A 15,680-nucleotide genomic window follows, 5' to 3' on the forward strand; every position below is an offset into this window, starting at 1 on the left:
GTTTATAGGACTTTATTTATGAGTTTGATTTACAATTTATCTTTAATAGCTTTTTTTTTTAAGGAAAATATATTGTGAAGAGATTAGGAATAACATGGTGACAATTGGCATTTAGTTAATTCAGATTCAAACGTAGTAATATATCAAAGTGAATCGTATCGTGTATGTTAAATTAAAATGGTGTGATAGTGATATGTAAAGATAGTTTTTCAACTTACAAAAGTATTTGATTTATTCCATTATTGTGATTACGTACATTAATATTGAGTTTTTAGTTGTGTAGGTTGACCTTAGCATGCTTCATATAGTAAATAATTTCAATATACACACTTTCCAATTAAATTCCAAAAACGGCCATCCTTTTTAGCATCCTTCGCATTGCTTTCGGTTTCTCCTCAATTATACATTATTATTGCTCTGATAAGAAGAGAAAAACATCATAATGTTAACTTTCAGGGAATCATATTAAATAATATAAGATACTAGTTGTTAGTGACATTTCATTTTCAATCTAATCTAATTGTTACAAAAGGACGTTTAGCAATATATGTTGTAAGATACCACCTATTTGTATATTGTGAGAGTTGAACTCCACTTTATCAAGATTACGGCCCGTTTGTCAAGTGAATTTTTTGGATGTTTGTTTAAAATTTTATTGTAACTTACTATAGAAGTTGTAAAAAAAAATTTTGTAAGTATGTAAATTTTTTGATATTTTGAAGTGTATAATTTTAAAATTTTTAAAAAATTTTTGAGATTATTGTAGCTAAATTTGTTAAAAAAAAATTTGTAGCACGTAAACTTGACCAAAAACGTGCTTGATCTTCTTTAGCGTGGTACAGGTGTCCTTACCACAAAAATGGTAAATATTACACCGACTAAACCAAACCACTACCATATGCACTGATTGGTCACATCAATTTGATACGCATTGAGGATGCTGAAAGAGGCCGTTTGGGGTTGCGAATTTGTAATTCCATATGTACCATGCATTTGTCAATTTCACTATTTATTCACTTTAATATATTTTCTTGAATTAGCTAGTTTTGCTATTTATTCGCTTTTTCATCAAATGAAAATAGTTTTTGTTTTTATTCTTCTATTTTTTTCTCACACCCTTCCAACCCCCCAATTGTTAGGTATAAGAATCGAACTCTAAATCTGACGGTAGAAAAGGTTCTTATAGTCTTTTCCTTCTATAATTTGAAAATGAAAATGGTATAATGTTCATTAGAGGTACATATACATGGAAGTAAAATTCCATGTGTTTGATGCCTTATCTTGTTTGTTTTAGATTTTACAAAATTTGATTATTCAAATTACTTGTAACCTAATGAGACATGCATATCAAATTGCCAATAAGTAATAAATACAAAATAACTAGAATACTAAATCCAATATTTGACATGCAAGTTCCCCAAAAAAATTGCAAAATGTGCTTTTCTCTTATTCCTAATCATTTATGGGTAAAGTGCATTGTACCCTACTAAACTTTTCCAAATTCTCATTGAAACCATTAAACTATTTTTTTTGTGTCAATCAACCCACTAAACTATTGAAAAAATTTAGTTAGCCTATCTAGCATATTGTCCGGTTAAGTTAGACGGAGTATTATTTGAAATATTATTTGAAATAATTACTGTAGCACTGTTTATGATTTGATGTATATGAAATAAAAAGTAGCTGGGAATATAAAAAGGTGATTTTATGATACAAGCGAAATATTATTTGAAATGAATTTTGCAATCCAAACACACACTGATCAAAAAATGAGTTAGGCTAATGAGATTGAGGATTTGTGATTGATTATGGGAATGGGTGAGGAGAAATATCATTTTTGTCCGCATGTCTCTCACGTGAATACAAATTCATCTAATTTAACCGCATAATTTGATACAGTGGATTGATTAAAACTTTTTAAAAAATTTAGTGGACTAATTGACACAAAAAGAGTAATGGTTTTTGTGAGAATTTGGAAAAGTTTCATGGGCTAATTGACACAAAAATAGTTTAATGGTTTCAGTCAGAATCTGGTAATGTTCATCATTTATCCACATATTTATTGTTCAACCCTCTTGTCATCGAAACCTTTCTTCACTTTTCGTAGTTTTGTTTTAAGCCATTGGCGCTTTCGTGCTTCTTGTCTCAACTGCATGTTCATTGTCTCTATCTCCTTAGTCGTAAACTACACCATATAACCGTTTTTCATGTTTTCAATTCTTGATTTTCCCATTCTTTTTTATCAGTTTGTGAGCCCAGTCAATCCTCACGCGAGTGCTAAAACCACCATGGGTAACCCTGTTTTGTTTCCTTACGTGTCGTTTCTCCATTGATCTGTCAAAGCTTTACCATCAAAATGATATTCCACATGTTAGACAAACCGGGCATAGTACTTCTGAAACACTAAACAATTTTGCATCTTCTTTCCTTGTTTGAGGGAATTCTTTTTTTTTTTTTTTTGTTGCGGCCTTTATTCAATTAACGACAACTTTTGTGGTCCAAATGCAATTTAGCCAATCAAAAAGAATCTACAAATCCAAACGCGTGCGGTGTGCGTTAAATTTTTTTAAAACCGAATCCACTGTGGCTTTTGCCATTAGGTGCCCTCTGCAGCTGCCGCTGCTCAAAGTAGTTTTAAGTGCCGATTCTCCTCCTCCTTTCAGTGCTCAGTCCGACTGCCATTCTGGATACGTCAGTCTCTTCAAGATATCAAATTGTTACTGAATAACTCAAATAATTCGCAGCTTCTCCAAGATGATATCAGTTGATGAAGCTCTTCAGATAGTCCTGAGCCAGTCTCAGAAGCTGCCACCTATAACAGTACCCCTGAAGGATGCTCTTGGCAAAATCTTGGCTGAGGATATTCATGCTCCTGACCCTCTTCCTCCATACCCTGCCTCTGTTAAGGTTTATTGTTTATCTTAACATTGACTAACATAGAAAATGCGAAGTGGGATGTTGTTTAAATTTGTGGCTCTTGGTTGTGCTTTCAGATAACATTTTCTTGGTGGGGTGTTGGTTTTTCAATGGAATGTTTTTGGATGTGGATTCTTGTTGAACGTGGAATTTTTTATGGACGATTGAAAGCATTAAAATTTTGATTATTCTTTTACCATGCTTCTTGTTATCATACTGAATTTGCCTAACTGATACATCTGCTGGTCAGTTACGTATTTTATTACTGAGGTCTTTCATCAATTTGGTCTCTTTTCACTCCTGAAACGATTCTGTGTTGGTATGATGAATGTTAAATAGTTTCAGCCTAGCGTTGAGAGGTCTCAGAAATAAGGGAAGCAGTTTATCTTCTATCGCTTATGGAAAATGCAACATATGGAAAATGCAACATTTAAAGTGTCTTACTTGTATCTGTCTTACTTGTATCTGCTTGTAGAATAAGGACAAATTTTCTTCACAGGAACGAGGATATCAAGTTCTTTGTTCCAGTAAACTTTATCACAATATTTCATAATCTTGCTTGTGGCTTGATCATTCTTAGGAATGGCAAGTATGTTTGTGATCCGAGATGAGGGTTTACTATTGTTTTGAGGACTTCATTAACTGCTTATTAGGGCAAGGAAAAAATCAAAAGAATGAGCTTTTAGCTATTTAGAGAAGGCTGTAGTAAAGTACCTTACTATCGTAATGTTGTATGTCAGGATGGATATGCAGTAGTTGCCTCAGATGGTCCTGGTGAATATCCTGTAATCACTGAATCAAGAGCTGGAAATGATGGATTTGGGGTCACTGTGACCTCTGGAACTGTTGCATATGTGACAACAGGAGGCAAGTTCATTAAATTTGTATGTTCCTACTATTTAGCACTGTCTTTCTTCAGCTTGGACATTGTGCAAGTTCTTACCTATAGAGGATAAACAATGGTTCTTAATTGAGTAGTGCAAAAAAACTGCAATGAATAGATTGACCTTTTTTGGGCAAAGAGATGAACTTGATTAGATCACGAACTACCTGGATTGACATTCATGTCCAGAATGTATGTTTCATATATTGAACTTTGGGATCTCAATTGATGCATTTCTAGTTGTTTCCTCACTGCACCTGTAAAAATAAAATATTTTATGATTTGAACTTGAACCACGTGAAAGATATGGCTTGTTATCAGCCTTAATTCGTACTGCAGTCAAAAGCATAAACAGCTTGACTGTTAGGGAAAGAGTTGGAGCATACAATGGTAAAAGCAAATTTCTTCTGGATGAGCTAACATAAGCTTTTCTATATTGATGAATTTTTTAATAATTTGAGTTTCACATCCAGTTCCCGGGGAGGGGGGGGGTGATCCCTACCCTACCACCAGGATTTGTCCTAAAGCATGTTAGATTTAAATCACTGACAAAGGCAGTAAAGTCGATAATTTAGGCATTTTACTGTTTGACCTTGTTGTAAGTTTTCTATGATATTCAAATATTAAGAAGTTAGATAGTTCCTCTGGGATGTTAACTTTTTCCCTCATTATTTCTGCAACAAGTTCTCTATTCTCTCTAGGTCCAATACCTGATGGTGCTGATGCTGTTGTGCAAGTAGAGGATACTGAATTACTAGAAAATGCTGCAGCTGAACCAAAGAGGGTACGAATATTGAAGCAAATTAACCCTGGAGTTGATATTCGTCCAGTGGTATGTACTTGTTCTGAATAGCTGCGCGTGTTTGTTAGTTACTTGGTGATCAATGAATTAAAGAATTCTTTTGTGGAGATATTTTGTGTTACATCGATTCTCAGACATCTTTCCTTGTGATGGCATTTTCTGCTATCTGATAAAACCAGATGGCCTCAGAATGATGACTACTATCGCTGAATGGTAGCTTGTCTCTAGATAGAAATGCATGTTGGATGTTGATTGTGATTACTTTCTGGCCAGTATTATTTGGAAGTCAAGTTTTGAAGTTCATGTAAGATTCCACTTACAGGGATTCGACATTACAAAAGGTGATTTGGTGCTAAAATCTGGGGAGCATTTAGATGCTGCAGAAATTGGCCTCCTTGCTACTGTGGGTGTAATGATGGTGAAGGTATTTCCTTTTCTTACTTTAAACTCCTGGCTCATTTGTTTCTTTCGGCTTTAACCTACTTTTCTGCATCCGTCTTCCTCCCTGTTATGTGCCTCTGTTTGCTGCAAGGGCTTCTTCTAATTGCATGACTCTGATATTCCTGTTGTGCAGGTATATCCTGCACCAACAATTGCTGTGCTTTCCACTGGTGATGAACTTGTGGAGCCAACTGTTGCATGTTTAACTCGTGGCCAGGTACTTGAAGCTTTTTTGGACAGTTGGATTCCCATTATCTTTTTCTGCTTCTCGTTCTTCTTTACTTGTGCATTGTCAACTTATTCATCTTGTTTTCTTTGGCATGACTTGGATGGAATTTCAAGTTCTTGCAACATAACTCTTTAATATCATTATAGTAGAGTGATATAGGTGCAATTATGGTTGTAGATAATCTAAGTTTGACCAGAATTAAACCCTGAAATCTATTAGAGACTGTATAATTGCAGATAATCTAAGTTTGACCAGAATCGAACCGTGGAATCTATTAGAGACCATACAATTTAGGAGTTGATCAAAGCAAACGCAGGGCTGATTGGAATAACTCCTAGCCAAAAGTTGTATATAGTAGAGTGATATAGGTGCAATTATGGTTGTAGGTAATCTAAGTTTGACCAGAATTGAACCCTGAAATCTATTGGAGACTGTAAAATTGCAGATAATCTAAGTTTGACCAGAATCGAACCGTGAAATCTATTGGAGACCATACAATTTAGGAGTTGATCAAAGCAAACGCAGGGCTGATTGGAATAACTCCTAGCCAAAAGTTGCATCCAATTATTGAAGTCCTAAAGTTGGAATAGAACCTCAATTGTAAGGTTCTTTAGGTTGTTACTCACACTTGTGCTCTATCATGGCAGTGGGGGTCTTCTTGCCTTTACACCATCAAGTTTTGTTTTGAGGGAACTGATTGAATCTACAACACTGTTTGGTTTGAGTATTTAACTTGCTTGTCAATTCTAGAAAATCAACTTAAATGCGTTGCCCAACCCTCTCTTTCTTTCTCTCTTGTACTTGCGCTTCCTATATGTATATGGTGTCTAAATGTGCATATATTCATGTCATCCATATCAATTTGTCTCTCTAAAGGCAGTCAGGTGGGCATGGAGACTGCGGTCAAATTTTGGATGTAGTTATGAAAATGAAATGGTTAATCCCAATTATGCACTGTAAGATCAATTGCATGTTTGAGCTACCATGTCTTATCTAAAATAGATGTCTCCTAAAGTAAGCATCTTTGTTATTCTGTTAGGTTCTCAGAAGATGCTTATTTTCTTTCTGCAGATTCGGGACTCCAACCGTGCCATGGTTATTGCTGCTGCATCACAGCAACAGTGCAAAGTAATTGACCTTGGTATAGCTTGCGACGATAAAGCAAAAATTGATAGTGCCTTGGAAAGTGCAGTTTCTGCTGGAGCTGACTTAATTATAACTAGTGGAGGTGTTTCCATGGGAGATAGGGACTATGTTAAGCCTTTACTTCAAAAGAGAGGAAAGATATATTTTGATAAGGTAATGATGGAAATCTTCTCATCCTATCCTCATCCTACTTCCGCATAGGGATTCTTTATTCACTCTGCTTTGAAGAGAGTTGCACTAGTGGGTACTAATTTCTCATTCAGGTGCGCATGAAACCGGGAAAACCTCTCACTTTTGCTGAGATGGTTCATGGGCCAACTGATGATATGAGATCCAATAAGGTCCTTGCTTTTGGGTTGCCTGGAAATCCCGTGAGTGCTCTTGTCTGTTTCAACCTTTTTGTGATCCCTGCTATTCGGCGTCTTTCTGGATGGGCAAATCCTCAGCTGCCAAGGTTGCTGAAAGTTGTAATTGACTTTGTTCTATTTCTGTTTTGCTTTTCTGTTCTTTATCTTATACTTAACAATATCTTGATTTTCTATTGTTTCATTTCCTAGTTTTTCTTAAGTGAGGCCGGTATCTGGATTGTAATGTATGAGTTCTTCCAATTTTACCAGAGTACATGCTCGTCTTAAGCAGTCAATAAAGACAGATCCAATACGTCCAGAGTTTCATCGTGCTATTATTAGTTGGGAGTTGGATAATGCAAATGGCTCGCCAGGGTAATCTGGAAAAGCTCCTGTTAGCCGGAAATTTATGTTGAAAGTGAATAATTCTAATTCATTCAATATGCAAGCATGATCGTCTTCCCTGGTCACAACAATGAGCTCTTTTGCATGACTTTCAGATTTGCTGCTGACAGCACTGGTACCCAAATGAGTAGTCGACTAATGAGTATGAAGTCAGCAAATGCTTTACTAGAACTACCTGCATCTGGCAAATTGATGCCTGTCGGCACTTTTGTGTCAGCAATTGTAATTTCTGACATACTGGGTGTTTCCGGCAGTCAGAGCTCTCAATCCATGGAGATTAAAGGTGCTGCAAAAGGAAGTAAATCCGAAAAAGTAGCTGTTGGTGAATCATCTGAAGATCCTGAGATTAGAGTGGCTATCCTCACTGTCAGTGACACTGTTGCATCAGGGAAGGGTCCTGATAGGAGGTACTCGTACTGGTGCTTCACAATTTTGCATAAGTACTGCATCTTTGGGTATATAGAAAAAATTTTCCCTGAAAGGGGGGACGGTGGGTAATGTGATATAAGCATAATAAAAAAAAAAAGAAAAGATATAGACACACATCCTTCAGGGAGGGAGAGGGAGAGGGAGAGGGAGAAGGAGAGAGATAGAGAGGAATAAACAATTCTAGAACTGTGTTTTTTTTTCTCTTTCTTTTTTAAGTGACTCTGTTGTAGTTTTTTTTTTTTTTTGGTTATGATTACTTTGATATCCTCTTTTGATTTTTAGTGTGGTTGCTGAAGTATCCATCTTCAACTTTTTATTTCCCTTTATCATTAAGACAGTCCATGTTCAACTTAAGTATAGTAGGGGATGCTCTTTCCCAGTCACACTTTTAGAATGTAGGTCATGGATGTAAACTGGGTAGTTTTTTCATTCCTAGTTACTTCATCACATATGCAAGATGCTGATATCTACAGTGCTTTATGGACTTGTCATAATAAGAAAATATATTGTAGGGAATCTTTATGCATCAAGGTAATGACTCTTCTTTAAGTATAACAGATTCTTATGCATTCAAACTCTTTCTCTACCCTTGTTTACCATCAAATAATATTTCAATGCTGCAACATATTTACTTCCAAGTTGTGTTTGGGGGGGGGGGGCCTGGGGACAATCCAACTCACGTTGAATAGGAGCTCAATCTGATAATTTGTGGACTTTGAGTTAAGGCATTCCAACTTGAAATGTATGGAGAGCACACATTATTGTTTCTCAAACTACTTATGGAAACAGGATTCATGTATTGCCGTGTCATTTTCTGTATGCAGCCTTCATGATCAATATCTTTTTGCTTTATGACTTTCTATTCATTGAGCTAATATTCTCACTTATGTGCACTAACTTCAGAAATTTTTTCATTTTGCTAACCTGAAGGATCAAGATACACATTGACCTCAATTTTTTTCTTGAATCAGTCAAATGACCTCCAAAAGTAAAACATTGACTATGAAAATAAGCATCATGATACACCTTTTTGGATCATCATTCCTGAAAGGTCACTTTGATGATGCTAGAGAAAAAGAGCAAAGTTGATATTACTCCAATTCAAAGTGAAAGATGGACGTACTTTGTTCTTTGCTACAAGTATAGCAAGTTGCATTTTGGATCCAGAGAAAAACCGGTTGCTTCATGGCAGAAAAATTCCAATTCAGACTTGCTTTGGTGGGGCTGATGCCATCAATCAAGGGGACTTGTGGAATAGATGTATCTCAATAACCATATGTGCAATAGCTGCACATTTTCTCTTAATGACCACTGTTATATTTGCAGTGGAATAACAGACTAAACAAAAAGGCCCTGGATCTGAAATTGTAAGAAACATTAAAAATTTGTTATTCAGTGTTTGACATTGATGAAGAAAAAAATCAGTGTGATGTGGTGTGGACGCTATTTTCTTGGTTGAAACATGTCCTCCCTGGACTTGAGTTGCATATACTTTTGCTCTCTGTGTCTTGGTCTCTATCTCTATCTCTGTCTGTCTGTCTGTCTATTTGTCTATCTCTCACACACTCTCTCTCTGTCCTTAATTCTTTCTTGATCTTCAGGAATTGTTTGACTTGCATTCTAACTACATTGTCCTCATGTTTATTCTCTTGTTGATTCTATCTGTTGGCTGCCTTAAGAAATCTTATTTCGGCATGACAAATCTTTACCTATTCTCATCTCCTGTGTCTCATAACCAAGTCTATGAAGAGTAAGGAATTTATTTTGAAATTCAATTTTTTCAATGTAAGTGAAATGTGAATTGCTTCCGTCTATTTTTTTGTTTTGGAAAAACTGTATGTTGGATTTTGGTAGGGATCTTTACTAAAGATCCTTTCTTATTTAGTGTGGTTGACACAAGTATCATGAGACAAATGGTAATGTATTATTTTGCTGAAAGTACTGCATTTGCTAAGCAGGAGCATAGCCTGATCAGGTTGGGAGCTGCTGTTCACCTACTTTTTATTTTGGACCATGCACTTTCTGTTAATACTTCCTTGCAAATTCAGTAGTCAAATTGTTAGATAATTATGTGATGAATTCACCTTACATTTACATAAGTCCATTCCCCTTTCCTTTTTTCTTTGTCTTTAACCATGCAACTCTTGGATTGCTCATTGAAATGTTTGCTGCTTCTCATTTTGTTTCTTCTGCTATTCAATAGTTTACAAAAATTTAACCTAATTCTGCAGTGGTCCACGGGCAATCTCGTTTGTAAATTCGGCATCAGAAAAATTAGGAGGAGCCAGAGTAGCTGCAACTGCTGTTGTTTCAGATGATGTGTTGCAGATCAAGGATACTTTGCTGTCTTGGAGTGATGTTGAGAAGATGGATCTCATTCTGACTCTTGGTAAGTGGATGAATAAACAGTTCGTAGTAGGGATTGTCAATTTTGTGATCCTTTATGTTGTCATTATATGCATATGAATCTAATTTACTTTACTCAACTAGTTATTGTGATACGGATATATAGGCCATATTCTTCCACATTTTTTCCCCTAAGTAAGTTGTCAGTCACGTAACCTTTAGATGTCATTTGTTAAGTAACAAAATTACTAGCATTTTTGTACACTTATCAAGTTTTTAGAGTAATGATTGTTGTTTTGTACTTTAGATTTGTTCATCAACAGGGTGATCCTGCATGTTTTTCGCTCCTTTTAAATTTGCATATTTGAATTTCACTCAAACCTTGCTCAAGTCAAAGTAAGGCATTTGATTTGATATGTGAAGTATGTTTGTTTTGTTTCCTCTCTCTCTCTCTTCTCCTCCCCCTCCCCCCGCGCAATCTCTCCCTTTAATTTCCTGCAATGCCACATCTACAATTAGGTGGTACTGGTTTCACTCCAAGAGATGTCACTCCTGAAGCCACAAAAGTTGTGATTGAGAAAGAGACACCTGGTCTTCTGTATGTCATGATGCAAGAGAGTCTGAAGGTACAAATTGCTTTGTATTTTAATCTTCTGGACTTGTTAATTTTCTGAGTGTTGAATAGTTGAAGAGGTAAATCATCTAACGTGGTCAATGTCAGAATTGGATTAATTCTAATTTTTGTGCTTGCCATGAAATACCACCATGCAACCTCAGCTAGCCATGTCAATTTTCTATGTACTGAGTTATCTGTAGAAAATTTGTTTTGACTAATTATGTCTTAGAAAATGGAAATTGGATGCATCTTGTTAGAGTGGATTGTACATTTATCTTTCTTCTCGTGCTTGGAGAAATCTTTTCTTACTAGATCTGCTTTTGTTAATTGGTCATTATATTTTGAGAATGAGTGATATGATGATCTAATTGTAAGCAGGTGACACCATTTGCAATGCTTTCACGCTCTGCAGCTGGGATTAGAGGAACAACTTTGGTAAGCTAGAATCTGTGTATATTTGAACTGTGAGATTAGTAAGCAGATTACTGTCTCCTTGTTTGTGAGCATTAGGTAAACAACAGAAACATAAATATGTCGCCTTTTATGATAGGATCCACGAAATAAACCCTCCCTCCCTCTCTGTCTATCTCGAGCAGGATATCAAGCTCCATTAACTTTGTACTGATGAGAAAACTGAAAACCTCACTTCTTGGAGGAGCTATATGGCCACAAGGAAATCCACTACTGCATTAATGACAATTTAAGTTAATGATAGAAGTTTAAGTATGTGGAGCAAATGAGCATACCGGGATTGGATTTTTTTGAAGAGGAATTTTTTGGAGATGGCCTGTGGGAGATCCTCCCAGGAGTAGGTTTTTTCTAGCTTATGGGAAAGGTTTCATGGGCAATAGAATGTCTATATCTTTTATTTCTTGATTAAAGAAGCGGATACACTTATTTGTTATTTAATCAAGCAAAAGATATCTATTTGGCTGTTTCATATATCTAAACTGCAGCAAACTTTCCCAACTCATATGGAAATAGAGATTTCTTTAGACTCAAATTAAAGATACTACTGATCGACTATGAAGTGAACAGTTGGTCTTTGGCTTGTACTTGGAGGATTTTTTTGGAGATTAACCTAGTCTCATCTCATTCTACTATGTGTTGCAGATCATTAACATGCCCGGTAACCCAAACGCGGTGGCTGAATGCATGGAGGCTTTGTTGCCTGTCCTAAAGCATGCATTGAAGCAGGTAAGGGGGGATAAGAGAGAGAAGCATCCTCTCCACGTTCCCCATGCAGAAGCTGCTCCATCAGATACATGGGAACGTAGTTTTAAGTCAGCTTCCAACAATGTTCAGCATTCTGGTTGTTCTTGTTCTCATTAGTCGTGCCATGGCAGCCCAAGTTACTCTTGTTTAAAATGCGCTGTTGAAAACTTTGGATAGGAAATTATGTGGGACGAGTTTTTTTTTTTTTTTTAAATACTATAGCACTTTTTTGATATGATGTATACGAGATAAAAAATGGTTGAAAAATATGGTGATGATACAAACAAGTCAATGTGTATAAATAAGGTGTAAATAAGGTGCAATCCAAACAATGCCAATAATATTGTACGTAAAGTCAGTAGATTTTACAGAATATCTATCTTAGGAATGAATAGATACGGTTGTTGAGTTAGCCAAAAGCAGGGGCGTTCATATTTGGGTAGAAACCAAAAAAAAAAACCAATCTAAATTGGATTTCGGAATTCGGTAATTTGAATTTCGGGAAAATCAATTTATATCCAAGCTTTATATTTGGTAAAACAGTTTAGAAATGCGAATACAAAAATAACCAAAAACCGATTAGCTAAAATCAGAATTTATAATCAGTTAAAATAATTAATCGAAAACAAGCCCTTAATTTATCCATGAATTAATAACCAATTAAAATAATCAATCAAGAATAAGCCCTTAATTTGTCAACAGCTAAAATTTATACTTTTTTTTAATATAAACCACAAATATTAACATACGTTTTATGATTTATAATTAATCCTATTCGAATCTAATTGGACTCTATTCAAACTAAGTCGGACCTCTTGCAGCGAAACTCTTCTAATATTGTCCTCTTTAATTTTGAATACAATACCTTCCACTTATATTGTCTAAACCCTTTTCACTTGTACTAATATCCGTTGATGCTAAACTTATGGATTATATTTTTCTGAATTTTTTATAAAAAAATTACTAAACTAATTTAATATATATGTAATAAAAAGGTGATTAAAAAATGAGTCTCGAAAAACGAAACAATTTTTGTTTGGAAATCTGCAATCCAAACATTATACTCTCCTTGCACGGACGTTAGGCAGTGGCACTCGTGCAGTCGTTAATACTCTGTCTTTGTCACTCTCGGCATTGATGCCTGGTACCCGTCATAAACTATTGAAACAAGCTTAAAGACCAAAACCCACAGTTCCAGCGGCGGCATCTGCCCACCCCTCTCCCTCCTTTCCTGGGGCAGCTGGGTTTGAAGCCTCAAATCCCTTATCCCACTGGAGGAGAGGTAGGCAGAAAGCCAGCGAAACCTCTGACGGGCAGCTTTCTTGTCTTCAGTCTTGCCATTTTTTAACAAGGTTAATCGTCAACAGCAATTGTATCTATTCCCCTGCTTCTTTTGTTTGTTTGTTTCTTTTTTTTTTTTCCAATTTTCCATCTGAATCTAATTCGAGAAAGTTGTTCTTTCTGGAGGTAATTATATAGGATTCTTGGTAGCAAATGTTTTTTTTTTTTTTGGGACTTGTATTGAGTTTTTACCCAGTTGTTCACGAGTATCAAGGTGAAAATTGAAGTGGGATTTGTGTCTTTAGTTTAATAGGCTTGTTTGTCTTCTTGTTTTACTTGATTGAGAGGACATCTATTTGACAGAAGGGATGTAGAATCCCCCATTTATTGATCCAAAAACTTTGATAGCCTAAAGGAGTGCTATTAATCTTGAGAAGTATGCAGCTTTGACATATTTCTGTTGTGCTTTCATCTTATCTGTAGATAATTTTTGAGGTCCTGCCCTCATACATGAAGCAAAGAAAAAATCTGAGGGATTCTGTACAGAAAATGAAATGGTAAATGCACATTTTTGGTGCTCGACAGTGACCTTGTATAACTGTAAAAAACATATTTTTGCACGTATAAGTAGCCCTGCTTTAGTCAGAATTCTGTCTGTTTTGTATGTTGTTTTGTATTTGTAAAAGACTGTAGTGTATTATGAATAGGAAGTTTACCTAATCTTGGTATATTGACTTTTCCGCGAACACGCATATGGTGCTTAAGTTTAAGGAATTCTTATCCTTTGTCTGTATTAGGTCTTTGTGGAATGCATTCTTTTGCCAGGATTATTAGCTCGAGTTACAAGGTGTTCTAGGTTCTTGTAGAACAATTATTTGGTCCAATCATGGCTGCATCTGTGAAAACTTTAAGCCTTGAAAAGCCTAATCCTCCTGCTGAAGACTGGAAGATAGTCTTACCTCGTCGAGGAAAACAGAAGAGGCAGTTTCGCAAAACCATTGAATCTGAACTACAGAAACCGGGGCAATCCTGGTCTCCTATAGATGATCAAAGTGATCCCGAAAGTGAATCAAAATTAATGCAGAAGATGCTGAGTTATGTCCAAAAACTTGAGAGTTCCCAGTTCTATCAAGCCTTCATAGATCAAATCCTAAGTCATGAAATGTCTGATCATTTGCACAGGGTTTCGGGGTCAGAAGAGAAATTGCAGATGGTGATATATGGTATTGGCAGCATTGAGTCATATGAACCACCTCGATTACAACTTAGCTTGGCAATATTGATGAAAAGGAAATTCACGTGGATAGGGGAAGTAGAGGTGTTTGATCCGGTTCTTTCTTTAACAGAATCAAAGGTTTTGTCAGCTTTAGGATGTTCTGTGCTATCTTTTAATGAACAGGGACGGCGACAAGCCTTAAAACCAACACTATTCTTCATGCCACACTGTGAGGCAGGATTGTATGACAATCTCCTCCAGGCGAATTGGGAAGTCAATATGTTGAACCAGATTGTATTGTTTGGAAATAGCTTTGAGGCATATGAACAATTCTTGTCAGTCTGCAAGGATCCAATTCGTGAGGAAAGACAAAGGCATATCATGGCCATCAGGAGGTTCACTAAAGAGTTTGCAATTAATGCAACATCAGATGATTATTTTCAGGCTTTCCATAGTTCTAGTTGGCATTTTTTCCGCATCAGTCATGATGAAGACTTGCAAAATTGTTAAACTATGACAACTTCACGGTGATTACTATGGACTTGCTTGATTGTCTTCACCAGTTAGCCATTGTTACACATCGTGGATAGTATTGGTCCTCAGCAATATATTGCTTTTTGGCCGTGCTACTTCTTACTCATCTTTTTAATTTGTATACTAACATCAATTGTTCATATTTCGGGATTGATTTCATATTTATTGACCAATTGACAAGATTTTGGAAACTTTTGTTGTAAAAAACATTCGAAGTTCAGTTTGGAGTAAAGGGTCATATTATTCTTATGGAACAATGACTAGTTGAGATCAGCATCAGAGATACTGATAATCTTATAGTGTATTTAATTTCTCTTATTTGGTGTGGTGTGCATTGATAGAAAGAAATGCACTGGTTTAGAAACGGAAATATACTGCTTGGCAGTCTCTGGAAAATTGAAGTTATCCAATCTGTCAAGAATTATGATGTATCACAGATAATTATCCCACTTGGTATGGCCAAATCTCGACTGAGTGATGGTAACTTTCTGGTCAGTCCTGACGTTGATTGCTCTTGGGATTTGTTCTACAGGGGAAGCATCTAATGAATTATCATATTGAATCAAGATAGTAGAATCATCATCTTAGGTGCCAAACTGCCGCTGCTTCAGACTTACAGGTTGAACCGTTGAACCACTGGCATCTTTAGAAGCTCTGGGAATTGATCCTCGGCTAGAACTGATTGTTCAACTCGCAATGATTAAAGTAGTTATGATGTCATAGCCTGGTAGAAATAGAAATGCAGGCATTTGTTGGATAGAAAGAGCCTGGATCCACTTTTATTTGCAGTCCATAGCTGATTTCATCCCACAGTTGATAGAAAGAGTAGGGTTAATATATTATTATTTACAGATGTTAAAAGGGGTTCATGACC

The 15,680-nt window shown here is 36.0% G+C and overlaps 2 protein-coding genes across 3 annotated transcripts; both read left to right on the forward strand.

Moving 5' to 3' along the window:
* Positions 1-2,463: 2,463 nt before the first annotated feature.
* Positions 2,464-12,148, forward strand: LOC113725846 (molybdopterin biosynthesis protein CNX1-like). 2 transcript variants are annotated; one of them, XM_027249245.2, is made up of 13 exons: positions 2,464-2,907; positions 3,657-3,783; positions 4,501-4,631; positions 4,924-5,025; positions 5,176-5,259; positions 6,343-6,570; positions 6,681-6,871; positions 7,035-7,139; positions 7,265-7,576; positions 9,830-9,987; positions 10,464-10,570; positions 10,939-10,995; positions 11,674-12,148. In XM_027249245.2, exons 1-13 carry the CDS (start codon positions 2,755-2,757, stop codon positions 11,890-11,892), a joined length of 1,974 nt encoding a protein of 657 aa, XP_027105046.2. In that variant the 5' UTR covers positions 2,464-2,754; the 3' UTR covers positions 11,893-12,148. The 2 variants fall into 2 exon arrangements, with proteins under 2 accessions (XP_027105046.2, XP_027105055.2); XM_027249254.2 differs by lacking the exon at positions 2,464-2,907 and having other exon boundaries at positions 3,669-3,800; positions 4,484-4,631.
* A 719-nt stretch (positions 12,149-12,867) lies between these two features.
* Positions 12,868-15,079, forward strand: LOC113725858 (protein SENSITIVITY TO RED LIGHT REDUCED 1-like). The gene is made up of 2 exons (XM_027249264.2): positions 12,868-13,127; positions 13,854-15,079. The coding sequence occupies exon 2, from the start codon at positions 13,943-13,945 to the stop codon at positions 14,780-14,782; it is 840 nt and encodes a 279-aa protein (XP_027105065.2). The 5' UTR covers positions 12,868-13,127; positions 13,854-13,942; the 3' UTR covers positions 14,783-15,079.
* Positions 15,080-15,680: the final 601 nt, after the last annotated feature.

Source organism: Coffea arabica, chromosome 1c, assembly GCF_036785885.1.
Source record: "Coffea arabica cultivar ET-39 chromosome 1c, Coffea Arabica ET-39 HiFi, whole genome shotgun sequence".
NCBI classification, from domain to species: domain Eukaryota; kingdom Viridiplantae; phylum Streptophyta; class Magnoliopsida; order Gentianales; family Rubiaceae; genus Coffea; species Coffea arabica.